Source organism: Callospermophilus lateralis, chromosome 9 (genome assembly GCF_048772815.1).
Source record: "Callospermophilus lateralis isolate mCalLat2 chromosome 9, mCalLat2.hap1, whole genome shotgun sequence".
In the NCBI taxonomy this organism is placed as follows: domain Eukaryota; kingdom Metazoa; phylum Chordata; class Mammalia; order Rodentia; family Sciuridae; genus Callospermophilus; species Callospermophilus lateralis.
In genome coordinates this window covers 102068160-102086353 of record NC_135313.1, presented here as the reverse complement: position 1 = coordinate 102086353, position 18194 = coordinate 102068160, and the positions used below count along the sequence as shown (strand labels likewise).

The following is an 18194-nucleotide window of genomic DNA, read 5'->3' as shown; positions in this document are numbered from 1 at the left end:
GGTGAGGGGCATTTTGCTGCATCACAACATGGAAGAAGGTAGCACACAGCAAGACAGAGCAAGCATGCTAGCGTAGGTCTCTCTTCTTCTTAGAAAGCCACTAATGCCATCATGGGGACACACCCTCATGATCCCACTTAACCCTAGTTACCTCCTGAAGACCCCACCTCCAAAAAAACATCAACATGATGGCTTTGGAGATTAAGTTTCCAACACATAAACTTTTGGGAGACACATTCAAGCCATAGCAAAGAGTATCCACTGATTCGGTCAAAAGTTGCTCAGGGGTGAAATACTTGAAGCATGTTCCTGTGACAACATGGGTGACTTTGGCAAGAGCTGTTTCAGTAGAGGGCTGGGGACGGAAGCCCAAATGGGGAGTTCAAGAGATCATGGAGGAGAAAATGGAACTAGGAATGTGAGGTTTACTCTGCTAGGGACCTCTGCTGGGGAGAGGGGCACGTGTCATGGGGGATTAGGATAGAAGATGCTGCCTTGCATGTGCACACTGGGGAGAGGGTCAGGGAGGGGAAGCCCTCCATGCAGGAGAGCTGGAGTGGTGCTCATGCGTATGCAAGAGGTGGAGGCCTCTGTGCACACATCAAGGCTAGATTTATAAACAAGCACAACTTGATTCACCCAGTGGCTCAGGAAGGCAGACAGGGCACACAGGTGCCACCGCAGGAGGGGACACAGTGTTAGAGTAGGTACGTGACATCTCCTGATAGCCTATACATACTCAGTGAAATAGGATGCAAGGATAATAGCTCAGAGTGAGAAGCAGAGGGCTGGTAGACGAAGGCCCAGGAGAACCCAGGACAGGGAGACAGAACCAAGGAAAGACAGCGCCATTGGGTGGCATCAGGAACCCCCTGGGGCTTAGTGGTTGCAACTGGAAGCACCAGTTCAGCATCTTGGCCGGCTGATGTGTCCTTCTCCAGTCACATGCAACTCCTCCAGGGTGGGCGTAAGGAAGATGGAGAGCAGCAGAGGTGATCCTGGGGCAAGGGGAGGTCAGGAAGTGAGGTTCTACACAAAGGAATGACAAAGGACCAGAGACTCAGTTAGGTTAGGGGGAAGGAGAGTGAGAGGACAAACGGATGTGAGGAACCACTGGAGGAGGGCCCGGAGATGGAGGAAGGGGGAGATGGAGGCAGCGGGAGGAGAAGAGGCCTGATGCTGAGGCCATGCTGTGGATGCAGGTGTGGTCAAGGGAGGTGACCTAGGGAGCAGATGGCCAAGACGGAGGAGACAAGATGTCACAGTTGTCAGTGACCCAAGAGGTCCCAAGACACAATAAGGCCTGTCTATGTCCACCCTGAATTACAGCAGGAGTCTTGTCGAAGAGAGTGACAGAACCATCATCAAGTCCTAGGGAGGTGCCAGAAGAGTCTACAACAGTGTGGCGGATGGGTGGGACGAGGTGTGTGGCATGATGATAGCCTAAGACTCAAAGCCAAGGCTTAGAACAGGAGGAAGGGGCAAAATCAGGATATCAAGTGAGGGGGTGATTTCTGCCAAACAGAATTCAAACTGGCAGAATTGAGGATGACTGTCCCTGTCTTCCCAGCTCTACCACGTCAGAAACGAGGGGAAGAAGCCCACCTCCTCCACACCCACGCCACTGGAGATGCTGGAAGCGCACAGTCCTCATCCCTGCCATGCCTCAGCTCCACGAAAGAATCAGAGCCTTCGCCAGGCGTGGTGGCTCACACCTGTAATCCCAGTGACTTGGGAGACGGAGGCAGGAGGATTGCAAGTTTGAGGCCAGCCTGAACAAAATTGAGACCCTGTTTCAAAATTCAAAAAATAAGTCACTAAAAGAGCCGAGGATGTAGCTCAGTGGTTGAACACTCCTGGGTTCAATCTCCACTACTAAAAATTAAAATAAAATAAATCAGAGCCTTTAGAGTACTCTGGTCACTGCTGTGATCGACGGGATTTGACTGATCACAGAATATCATCACCAGCGGTGGCGTTTTCCCTGTGTATTGAACTGAGTAGGAAGAAGGCCAAAATCAAAAGTGTGAGTCTCTCAGGTGGCAGTCCCCAAACAGTCTGCCTCTACTTATTTCAAAGGAGTCACACGACACCCTTGGAGACACGAGATGGATTTCTCTTAACTTAAATCTTGCAGCCTATGAATGGCTGATCATTTACTGAATCCTCACAGGGAGTGCCACCAGAGCGGGACAGAGAAGGGTGGCTGCCCTTTAAAAAAATACCTTGTAACAGCAGCATGACACACCTCCTGGATGTTTCTTTTAAGTCATTACACGTTATATGATCCTCTCACTGAGTAATGATCAAAAAATGAGTCTCCAAAGGCCATTATCTAAACTCTCATGTCCGTATTCTAACCCAAAATGCACATTTGGGGATGGGAGGGATGGATCTCAGGTCTGCTTCATTGAATAAACGTGTCTCCTTTGATGGAAAGAAATGACAAGGCTGTGCCTTCCTCCTCCACACCCACGCCACTGGAAACACTGGAAGCGCACAGTGGGTTTAATGCTGTGGGGTCACCTTGAGACATGGGTACTTTCTAGAGTGCTTTCCAGAGCCCCCCATCCCCTGCCAGGATGGTGGAGTTCAAGACATTAACCTCAAACCCATTCATCACCTTCACGAGTCCGATTTATCAGGAAAGTTTCTGAGTAAAATAAGGCAAAGCCTGAGCAATCAATCATCAGCACTCAGCTCCCAACACGCATGTGCGCACATACAGTGATAAAAAGATGAGTCCAGTCCTTGGACACTGCTGTACCAGGACCCCTCTGCCCACTAAAGAAATGGTCCAGCAATTTCAGACCCCCAAATCACATACACACCTTAGCAGAAACGAGGAAGCTCCACTCGACTCTCTCTTTCCTGTCCTTAGCAATCAGCAGCCATTTCCCAAAGGGGTCCAGGCCAAGCCACTTCCCGGGGTGTCTCATATGGGGGGGCATCATCATTCCCCTGCCTGTGTCTGGAGCAGGAAGAAAAAGAAGGGAAGCAAGCACACTTGCCATGGCCGGAAATTTCCTCCGCCTGGTTAGTCAGGGCCTGTACCTACCTTCCTGTGGCCCAGGAAGCCAGCACAGGTTTTCTGCAATCGAGAAGCACAAATGCATGCAAAGGTGCCAGGCCACACAAACAGGAGCTGTCTCTTGGTGCCTGGAGACAACCTTCCTACCATGCCTCTCCAGTGCCCCAGACCCCAAGTTTTCAAAGAGTGGCAGAAAATGGAGTTTGAAGCCAGAATAAAGAAACCTTTCTCTGACTTAACGTGTTAGGGGCTGACCATCAGGGAGAGTCAGAGTTCTCTGCTCAGAAGCAAAGTGGATGCTGAGCACTGCCCTGCTCTCTGTGAGCACACAAGTCAGGTAAGGAGTGCTCACTCTGTGCCAGACCTGTCTATCAAGTGCCTCGCAGGCAATGTCTCATTTGATCCCCAAACCCAGTGAGTGGTCTTGTCTTCTCCATGGGGAATCCAGGCTTCCCCAGGGCTTGACCATAGGTCTATGTGAGAACTGAATGAACAGCACCCTGGCACACAGTGACAACTGGAAAAAGAGAAGACTTCTCATATTTAAGATTATGACAATTGTGGGGCATGATGGCGCACGCCTGGAGGCTGAGGCAGGAGGATCTTAAGTTCAAAGCTAGCCTCAGCAATTTAGCAAGGTGCTAAGCAACTCAGTGAGACCCTGTCTCTAAATAAAATACAAAGAGGGGCTGGGAATGTGGCTCAGTGGTTAAGTGCTCCTGGGTTCAATTCCTAGTACCAAAAAAAAACATAACAAAACAGATTATGCCAATCCTTTATATCTACACACACAGAAGTTTTGAAAGGAGATCTCTTTATGTTGCCCAGGCTGGTCTTGATCTTGGGTTCAAGTGGTCATCCTGCCTCAGCTTCCCAAGTACTGGTTTTACAGGTGTGCAGCACCGTACCTAGTTCATATCTACATATCTAAATAATAATATATGTGGAGAAGAACATCTGAAAATATATAATCAAGCTATGGAATGGAGAAACTTTTGAGAAAGAGGATTTTCACCTCTAAGTTGGTTATTTATTTATTTATTTATTTTTTTGGAGAGAGAGAAAGAGAGAGAGAGAGAATTTTTTAATATTTATTTTTCAGTTTTCAGTGGACACAACATCTGTATTTTGTTTTTATGCGGTGCTGAGGATCGAACCAGCGCCCCACGCATGCCAGGCGAGTGCGTTACCACTTGAGCCACATCCCCAGCCCAAAGTTGGTTATTTTTAACAAGCAAATATAACTTAAAATATCAAAAAGATCAGAAACACTAAAAATGCAAACAATCTAGATACAAATATGCCAAAAAATATTCATGGCAATTGCCTGCTGGGGTTTTTTCCTGATTCTTTTGATTTCTATATACACATCAGGCTTGTTTTTCTTAATTTTGGACACAAATACATTCTCCTGATAAAGTTAAACATCATAGCAAGGTTTCCTACCACCCCACCTCCCAATCCTATTCTCCCCACCAAAGGAGTCACTGTTATAAGTTCAGTGTGTACCCTTGTGTGGACATGTATCTCATTGTGTATATTCATGCTCACATGTATTCTGGCTGCAAGCAAAATTCCATAGACTGGATGGTCTATAAACAACAGAAACTTATTTCTCACGGTTCTGGAGGATAGGAAGTCTAAGAAGGTGGCACTGGCAAATTCAGGATCCAAAATGGGCTGGTCCTCATGGAGAACCAACTTCCCATCCTAACCTCACATTTGGACCATAACAACATACATTTCTATATGCATGTATTTACCATTCTGTGCTTTCTCTTAAACAGTAACATCACATTTTATGAGTCCCTCTGTCATTTTATCCAACAATATCTCAAGGTCCATGACAGTGAATGACCTGAATGTCCTTCACTGTTTTAGATTAGAAGCCCAGAAACAGACATGGCATAGTTTGTTTAACCTCTCTTAGTAATATCATCTAGGTTGTCTCAGTGTTTTTGTAACACATAGTGAATTCCCTTATAAATGTCTCCTTCTACAGGCATAAGAGGGTTTCTTTGGAATAAATTCTAAGAACTGGATCTGCTGGGTCAATATAACACACACACCTGTTATTTCAATGGATAGCATACCAAATTGCTTGCCTAAGTGACGATGTGCAATTCATGCCCCCCGGCAGTGCAGACACAACAGCGCTGCCATCGCTTACTGCCAAACCCTTCACTTTTTGCCAATTTGATAATTGAAAATGGTACCCTGTACTTCAATGTGAATTTCCTGAAAAAACGGGATGTGCGCCTTTCTACATATCTGTAAGCCACGACTGTTTCCTTTTATATGAATTTCTTTGTACGATACGTTTGTTCTTCTGTTGTATGCTTGTCCATTTCTCATTGATTTGTCAGAGTTCTTCACAGATTCCAGAAATCAATCCTTTGTCTGTTTGTATGTGTGCAAGTAGTTTCTCCAAATCTTTACTTGTCTTTCAGCCTTTGTGGTTTTTTTCAATCTGGTTTTTCAAATATGGCAAATTACAGCAGTCACATCTTGTGTTTTGAGAAGGCCTTCTTTATCCCAAGGTTCTGACATACTCCATATTGTAATGAGCTCATCGTTTTTTTTCCTGTTTCTTTAATCTGTCTGAAATGTTAGGAAATAACATGAAGTAGGGCCCTTTACCTGTCTATGCCTAGCTGTGTGCCAAGTGGTTTTCTTTTCTCTAGTGATTCAAATGCTACTCTTATTATAAGTTGTTGCCATACACAGTGGTCAGTTTCTATCCTCTATTCCATTGATCTTTTTTATTAATTTTTTTTATTTTGTTTGAATTAATTAGTTACACATGATAGTAGAATGCATTTATGCATTTTGATATATCAAACATAGATGGGGTATAATTTCTGATTTCTGATTATACATGTTATACAATCACATTGCTCTGTTTCTCTATCATTACCAAGCTCTTTGGATTACTATAAATTTAAACGTATATTGTGACCTCTAAGCAACACCTCACCCCACCCTGCTTTGTGTTTTTCCAAATTGATCTTGGATATTCTTGCACATTTCGTTTTCCAAATGAACTCTCGAGTTCATTTGTCAAATTCCATGATAAAGTTCCTTTGGGATTTTGATTAAGATCACACTAAATTGCAGGTTAGGTACAATTCTATATCTTTATATCTTCCATTTATGAACATGTAATATCTCTCTCTCTCTCTCTCTCTCTCTCTCTCTCTCTCTCTCTCTCTCTCTGTCTCTCTCTATTTAGGTCATTTATAGCCCTCTAATAACACTTGATATCTTTTGCGAACAATTCATTTTAGGTTCATTATCTAACGCTCCTGAAGTCTCCAAGTTCTAATAACTTGTCCCTTGATCCTCTCGCAATCATGTTGTCTGCAAATGATTGCTTTGTCTCCACCTTTCCCACCTGCGGTTCTTATTATTTTTCTTACTGGCTATAATGAGACCCAGAGAACAACACTGAGTGGCATCAGCAGTATTGGCCACCCTTGTCCTATTGTATTTAATAGATTTAATAACCACTTCTCCATTAAGTAAGTCTTCTATGCATAGCCTTGATCAAGCTAAAGGCATTTCTTTATTTTTTTTTAAAGAGATAGAGATAGATAGAGAGAGAGAGAGAGAGAGAATTTTTTAATATTTATTTCTTAGTTTTCGGGGGACACAACATCTTTGTTTGTATGTGGTGCTGAGGATCGAACCCAGGCCGCACGCATGCCAGGCGAGCGCACTACCGCTTGAGCCACATCCCCAGCCCGCTAAAGGCATTTCTATCCATTACTAATATGTATTCATGCATGGAGACAAATATCATTAAATGCTTTTTTATGAAGACAAGCATGACTTTTTTCTCTTTTAATCTATAGATTTTATAAATTACACAGGTAGGTTTTCTATTCTGGTAAAAGTCTTCCATTCCTGGTAAAAGTCCTTTTTGTCATAACATATTTTAAGTCTCTATTCACAAGTAAAAACAGTCCATATATATCTTTCATAATAAGGAAAATACACACCAAAAAGGCTTTATATATATATATATATACACACACACAAAAATTTTTGCATTATTTCTTAGAAATAAAATATACAGGTAAAGAATGCTTAATGCCACATAAAAGGAAAAGATCATATGTAAACTGAGTATCTGCAAAATGAAAAAATAATATATTTGAACTTGATCTACTTACTGAGTTCCTGCTTGGGTTAATGCTGTCACCATCAGTCCAGCCACTCATTCCAGCAAGTCACTTAATCTCCACTCCTCCCTCCCCACTGTCCACAGGTAGGAACTCACCAAGTCCCAAACTTCCCAGGTCACTCTACCTTGCATCCTGGCCATAGGCTGGAACAAGCAAGGTCAGAGTTTTAAGGCAGACTTGGCTCCAGTCCTCCCCATCTCCAATTTCCCATCTATAAATAGACACAACGCTATCACTTTTGGAGAGCTGTGGTTAAAGTTAAATGAGTAGTTAACGTGTTAAGTACTGGCCACCATGTTTGCTCTCATGCATGATCCAATGTGAGCACTCTCAAGATCATCTCCTCTCCTCAACTCGCCCTCTGTCCTGACCCTAGGCCAGGCCCTCCAGTCTTCACCTTGTCTGTTGTTAGAGTCTGTAAACAAGTCAGGATGGCGCCTGACATTTTGCCAGAGAAATATTAGAGTCTGTAAACAAGTCAGGATGGAGTCTGACAAAATGCCAGAGGAAGTGGTTTGTGAAGTAACTCCAGCGAGCCATTAAGTGTGAAAATTTCTTATTGGTTGACTGCTGTATCTAGTTTATGCTAATTAAGATAAGCTGTGTGAAATGTATAAATACCTCTGTTGTCCTACAATAAACGGCTCCCACTCCTGCTGTATCAAGGTACACAAGTTGTTCGTCACCCCCCGGTTATTTTGCCCAGCCAGCCAGGCTGTAGCAGTCTGTGACAACTGTCTTTTAGTCTTTCCACCATCTGATGCTGCCACCAAAGCTCACTTTGCTTTTTTTTTGTTGTTATTGTTGTTTTTCTCTTCCCAGTATTGGGATTGAACCCAGTGGTGCTTTACCTCTGGGCTACATCCCTAGCCCTTTTCATTTTTTATTTTGAAGCAGGGTCTCACTCATGTGCCCAAGTTGATCTTGAACTTGTAATCCTCCTGACTCGGCTTCCCTGGTAGCTGAGACAACAGGCAGGTACCGCCATGACCAGCCCCAAACTCACTTTATAGAATTAAAAACTGAATCATGTAATTTAGTTGTTTAAATCTTGCCTTGTCTCCCAACTACCTACCAGATAAAGTTCTAAGTTCTCTGCATCACTTGAAAGGCAACTTAGAGAGAAAATGGGGGTAATTTTAGAGCTAAATCTTTCTAGGAGATCCCATGAGACACATGCTGGCTGAGAGGCCCCCACAGAATTACTTCTGCTCAGACACTGTCCCTGTCATCAGCCTCTCAGGAACCAACAGTATTACATTATTTTGAAAGAATGTATCTTCCAGGATGTAGACTTGTTTCTAAACACTTTGAGAAGTACAAATATCTGGCTACCTCCTTTCTGCAAATAAATTGCCTTTGGATATATTAGGGTTGCTGTAATGAAAGTCAGAAAACACTGCTCAGAAAAATAAAAAATTTCCAGCAATGTTATTTGTACAAACCTAGATAACTGTTATGGTTTGGATATGAAGTATCCCCCCAAAATTCACATTAGGCAATGCAGGAAGGTTCATAATATTTGGAGATGAAATGATTAGATTGTAAGAGCTGTAACTGAATCAGTGGTTTAATCCACTTAATGGATTAATAATTTCAAAGGACGTCTGTACAAGGGGGTAACTGTACTCAGGTGGAGTGTAACTGGAGGAAGCAGGCTGCCCTCGAAATTACATTTTAACCCTGGCACCTTATTCCCTCTGCTTCCAGGTGGCTGTGAGCGAGCAGCTTTCCTCCACCACGCTCTTCCGCCATGATGTTCTGCCTCACCTCAAGTCCGCAGTGGAGCTTGCCAACCAGTTTCACCTCTGAAACTGTGAGCTGAAAGTAAACTTTTTTTTAATCTCCTCTAAGTTGTTCTCATCAGATATTTTAGTCATATCGACAAAAGCTGACTAACACAATGTCTAAAAAAGGAAAGTGACCCTTACATCATAAGGCCTCCGTCATGTAAACACCATTCAATGTCACTTGTGGCGGGAACATCATACACTCCCAGAGCTAAAAGATGACACCACAGTCCTAAGAGCCTCTTCCCATCTCTGGCAGCCAAAGACAGTCACAGCTGTGCTAGCCAGAAACTATGGAAAAAATATAAAATAAACAGTATGACCTTGACCTTCTCTTTTAAAAGGACCCAACATGCAAACCACTAAAAGAATCACTAATTCAATAACAATTTTTTTCCACTTAAAAAAAAATCACGTTTTTCTCATATTATCAAAAGAAGGAAGGAAGGAAGGAAGGAAGTCCAGTCTGGCTAAAGAGAGAGAAATCACCAAATTTCAGTTCAAATAGCAGAGCCTGGGATTAATTTTTAAAGATTTATTTGTCAATTTCAAAAACTCACTAGTGGAATAAAGAGCTTAATACAGGTATGCAAAGAGGAAGCCCCGAGGTGAGCCGTTGTTCACCAGGATGAAACGGGATTAGCTTTGTAGTTCTTATAATCTTCTTCACAGAAGAATGCAATTTCTGTTTCGCTGGCTGAAAAAAGAAAAACAGAAAATGGAAAAGAGATTTTAATGTAAAACTAAATTTTAAACAAGTATGGAAATCCGCATTACTTTGGTTTGGCATTTTGGAATGGTTTCAGAAGCCTGCAATGAAAAATATCAGTTAGTTATTGGATGATACAATACATTTCACCAAATCAGCAAGAAGTTTTAGGTGTAGTTGTAAGAATCTAAAAATCAAATAATTAAAAAAATAAATTAAATTAAATTAAATTAAAATAATTTAAAAGTCGAAAGAAAAATAACCTGCAAAATTAAAATCCAGAGTTAACACAAGAACTAAGATTTTTCAGAAAATCATGAAATCGCTTATTTATAGTCTTCTTTGCAGTCCTGGAAACTAACAAACCTTGATATTTTTTCCAATATGCTACTCAGTTCCTGAGGGGGGAGGGACTCTCTCCCCTCCCTGAAATTAGCCCGTAGGTATAATAATTTAATAGTTAGAGGATCAGTAGAATATTTTACAGATCACTTTACATTCTCCCTCATGACCCATCAAAATATGTGTCTGAAGAAGTTAATTTTTTGCCCTGCTTATGATTAATTCATGAGGCTTCAACAATATGCAAAGTGAAAGACACAAATTGGCTTCTACCGCAATACCTTCAAATACCTCTAATTATTCACTGGGGAGATGGCACAGCTAAAGGACCCACAAAGGTTCAGAGCAGTCACAATTCTTTCAACCTAGCAGGTCAAGGACTCCATCTTCTAAAACAATAAGTCAGCAACATTATTAATTCAGACTGGAGACAAATCTGATGGAAAGCCTTCCAATTTATTAAACATGCGATTCTTTAAGGTGTTGCGCCAACAAGTTCCACATTGGTTTTTTAAATTAAACCAGAAGTTAATACAGTCTGCTTGGCTTTTACAGAAAGAGCAAAAGGGCCTTTGGAATCCTGAAGAGAAAACAGAAGAGATTATTTGTAATGAATACTGAGTATGCAATTAACATATACTCTAAAAACAGGCAAGTAAAACTCTTCAAGCCAAATAAATACGATGATAAGAAGGGTGCCATGGATTACCATTGATGTGTGGTTTACAGCTCTAATCTCATCATTAGAACTTATCACAAAAGAAAGAAATTAACAAGATTAGCATGTCATCTCATTAAAAATGTTTTTACCATTTGCAAGAATATCAAATGTAGTCTTTCTCCATCATAAGCTACTGTGCTCACTATAGAAAACAAACACATGTTCGGAGAAAAAAACAAAATGATGTTTTCAGTGCCTACTATGTCTTCAAGATTAAATGTAATCTGAGTGGATGAAAATCAGATCACAAACTCTTACCCCAGGGAGACTGTGGGGGAGACATCAGAGAGAATGGGAACCAATGAGGAGGGGCTGTAAACAGAGGCACCCTGAGCAAACAGGTAAGTGTGCAGGACAGCTTTACAAGAAAGAGCATTTAAAAGAATGGGGAAGAGGCTCCACACTTGAAATCAGCAACATATTGAAAAGGGGGCATCAGAAAATTCAATATTCAAAGAAGATATTTGGAGAGCATCTTTTTAACAAAAAGCTCAATGGGTTTCCTTTGTGAAAGGAGGTGTGCTCAGAGGTAGATGTAGGTAATTTGCAATAATGGAGAATGAACAAGAGGGACCCTCTTCCTGAAAATCACAGAGCGAGGCTTTGTCTGTGATGTGTTATTTACACATGGAACTTTACACAGTTTTTGCCCGGCCAGCACTTGGCTCAAGCCACGCTCCCTGTAATTACAATTTTCACTTACTGCAGTTGACATTTATCTGTACTCCTTTTGAGAAGCTAATATGTCACGCAGATCTGCAGTACAGGAAGAGCAGGTTCAGAATAAGCTGACAGAAAGCAAAGACTGACAATGCAGTTTTGTTGCGATGAGTCTAATTAACTTAGAGAGCGACTTGTTATTTATATAAAGTATTGAGGCCATCTCTCATAGGCGCCAAATGAAATCATCCAGGGTAATGATTTTATTCTCATATGAGTCTGTTCTTTTTTCAACAAAGCTAGGTTGACAAATGGGTTAAACTCAAACATTCAAGGTGATTAAAAAAAAAATGCTCACCCTTATATTGGAAAACATACACATTCCAAGTTTCTCTGAAACTCAAAAAATGTAAAACAAAATGGATTTTAAAACTTCACTGACAGAAGTAGTAATGTTTTTAAATCCATTGAAAATATTAGAGAATGATTTCCTGGATGTAATACTGCAAACTGATTTGCTGATTTAAGTGAAAACAAGTTACAAATGATTTTCAAGACCTTTACACAATGGCTCTTTTCACCATTATCCCTTACACTCCTGCTGCCCAAATTCTATTTAAAATGGCTTCTTTAAAAATGGTGGGGAAAGAACCCTCAGGAAGTCTAGCATGTGCTGGTCCCCTCGGGCACCTGGTTTTAAATTAAATGTGCTGCAGGCGGCAGTGCGGTCAGGTGCAGAGCGCCTTGGCATGGGAATCTGAAATGAATGTGCAATCTAAAATCCAATAAATACATCGCCACTTCATCCCTTCGTCTTACTATCAAATGAAATCAAGTCAGAGCCCTCCAAATACATTTGTGGATCAGTTTTATACTGATGTTCTAGTTTAATGAAATGAACACAAGTCAGGACATCTGAACTTTGGCTATGAAATTAACAATTATATAATGCTTCCTAATGGGTCAGACAGATAGGCAGGTGCACGCGTGCATACACACACACACACACACACACACACGCACACACCATTTAACAGGAAAATAGTTAACAACGACTTGAAAACAAGAAAAAACAATTTTAAGTGGGTAATCCCAAAATAAGTTAAATGCAATGTTTTTTAACTCCTTCACTATCTCAATGAACTTATCTACTGACAAGGATTCGCTGCTTGCTTTTTAAGCCTCAAGCTGGTTGGCCCCAAAGTAGTATAAGGGTCAGCCCCTGTGGGCTAGGAAAAGGAAACCGAGAAGTGTGCACTGGCTTTGTGGTATGATCAGGACTAGTTGTTATGTGACAATCACTGCATATTTTTAAAAATTATGCGCACACACACACACACACACACACACACACACACACACGTGTGCACTTAAAGGAGATTCATGGGGCAATCTGAGACCAAATCTGAAACAAAGTTTCACCCTCTGCCCTGCTCCAGGAATCCACCATATCTTTCCAAACTCCACAAAACCCCAATCTACAAATCAAAGAGATGCTCTGAGTTGAGTTCTATTTCAAAGTTTTCACCAAAGAAGCTCACAATCCAGCAAAGAGAGCAACTCCTGGGCTCTTCTTGTCATACCTGCTTCAAATGTGTTTTGGATCAACTGGTAAGAGATACTAAACTACAGACCTAAGAAAACAAATGGTAAAAACTGACTGGACTGACTGAGCATGTGCCTGCAATTTCCATAGTGGCAAGAGGAAAGTAAAATGGGAAGGACAGTCATACACACAATGGAATATTATTCAGGCATAAAAGGGTGAAATCCTGTCATTTGTGGCGACATGGATGGAATTCGAGGACATTATATTAAGGGAAATAAGCCAGGGACAGAAAGAATAGGCAGACAAATACTACATATTCTTACATGTGGAAGCTAAAGAATGTTTTTATAGAATTACAGAGTAAAACTGGGAGGGAAATAGGTTAGGGAGAGATTGGTCAATGGGTATAAAGTTAGTTAGGTAGACAGAATAAGTTCTAATGTGCTAAGCCCAGTATGGTGACTGCAGTTAACAATAATTTATTGTATATTCCAAAATGGCCTGAAGAAAGGATTTTGAATGTTCCCACCTGAAGAAGACATAAATGTCGGAGGTGATAGATGTGCTAATTACCCTGATTTGATCATTACACATTATACATATGTATCAAAATATTCATTTTTACCACCAATATGTACAATTATTGTCAAAGATAATTTTTTTAAATGCAAAAAATAAATAGAAGTCAGGGAAGAACAATCTGTGCAGTGCATTCTGACTCCTTGTTCTGAAATCACTGATTTCTAAGCAAGTCAACTGTTACAATGAACATTGCTGTTACAATGTCAGCATGAAGAGGAGCCACTTGGGGCTCTGTCAAAGAAGAAAATGAGGACGCCTCAAGATAGGGAAAAGGCCCAAACCTTAAGGAAACACAAGTCAAACATGGTCCTGATAAAGAAGCAGGAAGAAAAGAAACCTGTTTTAGCCACATGGAGGAGAAAACCAGAGATGTTCGAGGTTCTAGTCGGGGATAGATGACAGGAGCAAATGAAAACAAACCACGAGGGAGTTTTGGAATTATTACAGGGACTGGCTTGACAACAACTCTTTCCTCAAATAAGTGCATACAGTCTGGCCTACTGTAACTTGCTTTAAAACATTTCCAAGAAAACACAACTGGCTTGAGAAGAATTTCTCTCTTATACCAGAGTGGATTCAAAAGATAAATAGTAGCAGGATGCAGCAAAATGAAAGATAAAATATCTCCCACCCCACAACTTACATGCAATTTATTACTTAGAAAAATTAATCCATAAACTATTGTTAAAAACAAGATAAAAATTTTTCTATCTTAAACTACATTTCTAGGTAAAATTCTCCTCTCTCTTCCTTCCACAAAGGAAATCATTTTTATTTATGTATTTCTGCACCAGGGTAAGACGTGGACTATACAATGGGGATCTGTGGTGCAGATGAAAGTCTCTGAAAGCAAGTTTCCCCCCTAATTTCCCCCTCCCAGCCTTTCTTTCCCTTTCATGACTCCTGCAGAAGAGTCATGATGATAAATTTGCTACACCGGCATTATTCCCATGGCAACTGGCCGTGATAGCAGAGTGACAGCTCTCCAGCAAGATCAAGTGGTGAAAAGGGAGAGAGGGATGACTTCGAATTTTTCTCTTAAACCTCTCAGAAACCTAATCAGACACGGCATGGAGGGAGGGAGGGAGGGAGGGAGGGAAAATTCCCTAGAAAAATCACATACTTCAAGCATCACGGTTTTTGTTTCTTTGTGGTTTTGGTGTGGTACTTGGGATTAAAGTCAGGCCTACACATGCTAGGAGAGTGCTCTCCCACTGAGCTACATCCCCAGGCCTTTTTATTTCATTTTTAGAGAGGGTCTCAGTAAATTTCCCAGGCTGGCCTTGAACTTGAGATCTTCCCGCCTCAGCTTCCCAAGCAGCTGTGATCACAGGTGTGCACCTCCATGCCTGACTCTCAATTATCATTTTTTGCAACTCAATTCCTACTTAGAATTTTCTGTTGCTCTCTGGGGATCCTCATTTCTTTGCCTGGGTACCACCTTGGCTTGTTGCCAGGAGGACAGCAACAAGCTGCTAGGAAATAGCAGAGGAAACAGCTCCTGGCAGGGACTGAAGTCACACCATGGCCAAGGCCACTGCTCTGCCTGGGTCTCAGGGGTGGTCTGCTCCCCATACCACCCTGACCCAAGTGGAGAAACCATGAAAAGGATCTGAATCTGATCAAAGTTCTGTGGCCTGAAAACAAGAATGACAAAAAGAGGGATTTGATTCTTGCTTTTAAAGATGGTTGGTTACATAAGTCAGTCTGAAATAAATGAGAACAAGGCAAACTCTGTCCTAACAAATTCAAAATATTTGCCAAATGACATCTCCAAAATGGGTTCCAAATAAAACAGTTATTTTGTAGGGCCTTTTCCATGTATTGTCCTGGACACCTTCATTCTTTTCAATCCGTATGAAACCTTCTGAAAGAGGTTTCATTATTCACATTTATACAGAAAACAAAACTGAAGTTCAGAGAGGTCTAGTGGCTTCAGAAGGTCACAAAGCAAGTGATTAGGGATTTATTATTCTTTTAAAAAACTGGTTCCTTAATTATAAGGAATACTTATAAACTATGAAAAATTTTGCAAATCCCAATAATCATATTAAGATAATACAGAGAAGAAAGGAAAAACTCAATTTACTGGTGATACCACCACCCTGAGAAAGCATTTCTATAATTGTGGTATATGATCTTTTCTCTGTGTACAAATACAAACATGTCTATGGATACATTTCCAAATGATCATGGTATTACATATTTTTCTTTGCTATATAAAAATTCCTGTGTCCATGATTCACAAACAGGGAAGGTAAAAGAGAACCCCACCATCGATCTGAAGGCAGACCACAACCTCAGAGTTGGAAGAAGCACATATCTGATTTAGTAACAAACACAAGAGAATGTTCAACTTGATCTTTGGAACGCGAGAGGCAACATACATTCCCAACAGTGGTACTGAGAACACCATTTCCTTATACCAGGGGCTCCCCTGGGTACTGCATTTTTTTTTTTTTCCACAACCACTAATCTTGTACTAACTGCTACTTGACCAAGGTCACCCAGAGAGTGAGAAGCAGAATCGAGGTCTGACCCCCCCACGCTGGCTCTGGGCTGTTATTCTTAACCACTAGACCATGATAAAAAGCAGTGTCTATTTTAATGTGCATCTCTCATTACCAATAAGGTACAACTGTTTTTCCTACGTTAGCTAAACCTTCTATCAGATTTCGTATCCTTTCATACTAATACAAGAGTTCTTTACAAAAGTCTGGCTAATAACTTTATCTTTCATTTATGTTTCACATAATTTTCATGGGGTTTATTGTTTCTCCTTTAATGGTTTATAAGTTGGGGGAGGTTATTTGGTCAAATCTCTTGCTTTCCCCTTTTACGGCACTGGCCTTTGGAGTCCTGTTCGGAAAGCTCTTCTCTCTCCAATATTAGATTATCACTGAGCTGCATATTTTGTTTTCTTAATTTTTACAGTATAACATTTACTTCATCTAGAATTCCTTTTGGAATAAAGACTGAGATAAAATTTGAAATTTATTTTCCTGAATATTTTGGCAATGGACCTGATGTAATTTTCTGGTTAATTCAATCTTTTCCCATTTATATGAGATGTCGACTGCATCATCTCATTAAAAATCTTACCTTTCTTTCTTTTTTTGGTTTGTTTTTTGCATTTTCTAACCTTTTCCACGGAGCTATCTGCCAATTCCCACAACAAGGCCAGTCTATTATATTCATTATAACTTTATGCTTTTAAGACAAACAGGGCTACCCCTAGGTGCCACATGTCTCAATAACACAGGAGCCACCTGATACAATAATGTAATAACATTTGAAGAAATAAGTGCCAATTAAATAATGTTTTTCAAATAAAAATCCATCTCACATATTCATTATAGGGAACGACACTGATCCTAGCAAACAGCACAGACTTATACACTGAAACAAGTCTGATTTTACAACCTGTCATGTAAAATTCTATTTAAATAGAAATGCCCGTGTCAGAAATTCACATTATTCACATGAATCATTTCAAATGTGAATTCCTGCTGGGTGAGATGGTGTACACCTATACTCCCAGCAACTTGGGAGGCTGAGGCAAGAGGATCTTAAGTTTGAGGCCAGCCTTAGCAACTTAGCAAGAACCTGTCTCAAAATATGAATATTTTATAAAAGGACTGGGGTTGTAGCTCAATGGTAAAAACACTCCTGCATTTAATCCCCAATTAAAAAAAAAAAAACTCAACAGAATAAAACTAACAAACAAAAAATGTACAGGTTCCCAGTGTGGACCTCACCTTGCATGTTTTGAAGCAAGTGTGATTTGTGACGTTGCATCATGGTCACAGACCACAGAGGTGTGTCCGTGACATAATGCCTTCACCTGCTCAGACCTCAGTGCTAATCTGTACTCCTCCATTGCCAGATCAGCTTAAGGTGACCGTGTAAGTAGAATAACAGTGACATCTAATGGCCACAAGATATGTCACATAACATTTTTTAAAAACCGGAACTATACACACATTCTAGGTTTAATAGTTAAATCAGGCAATTCTTCAACTGCACATACTAGGTCCCTATTTAAAATTCTGTGCCTTGGTCAGCCCTGAGTGACTTGGATGACTATCAGAAGCCACGCTGCACGTTATACAAACAACATCTCATTTCATTATTCCACATTAGTTCTACTACGTCCATTTCTCTCACACCATCGGCTCGAATGACACTGAGGAGAGTAAGTAGACATGGTACTAATAGCCTGTCAATCATTTAAAATGACCCTCAACAGGATTCTGAGCAAACCTTCTGAACGAACTATTTGCATTTTGCACATTTGGTGAGAAGATAACGACTGCCCTCGGTCAAATGATCAGAATGCGTTTTCTTCTTCCTTTGAATAGGGACGGGAGAGTATGAAGAGCAGCAAGCGGCATTCAGATCACAGGGAGTCATCAAATATAACCAGCCAGGCCTGGCCACATAGGCCGGGAATGTGAGTGCCCCTTCAGCAAGATCATTCCCCTTCCTCACCAATTCCGGCTGCTTTCAGGGTGCTGTCTTCTTTTAGCAGGAGTCTGTCGTCATCTTCCAAACTCAACACCAGTTCATTTGTCTAAAAAGAAAGAAAACATGCATTTCATCAATACTGATATGCTTCTGCAT

The 18194-nt window shown here is 40.9% G+C and overlaps 1 protein-coding gene across 2 annotated transcripts in view; it reads right to left on the bottom strand.

Moving 5' to 3' along the window:
- Positions 1 to 9528: 9528 nt before the first annotated feature.
- Positions 9529 to 18194, bottom strand: part of C9H2orf76 (chromosome 9 C2orf76 homolog) — a 65688-nt gene continuing 57022 nt past the window's right edge. Inside the window, exons 6-7 of one of the 2 annotated variants that reach the window (XM_076866093.2) lie at positions 18063 to 18144; positions 9529 to 9705 (exon numbers count right to left, since the gene is read on the bottom strand). In XM_076866093.2, coding sequence (XP_076722208.1) covers positions 9629 to 9705; positions 18063 to 18144 — 159 coding nt within the window. In that variant the 3' untranslated portion in view covers positions 9529 to 9628. The other variant, XM_076866092.2, reaches the window with a different exon arrangement.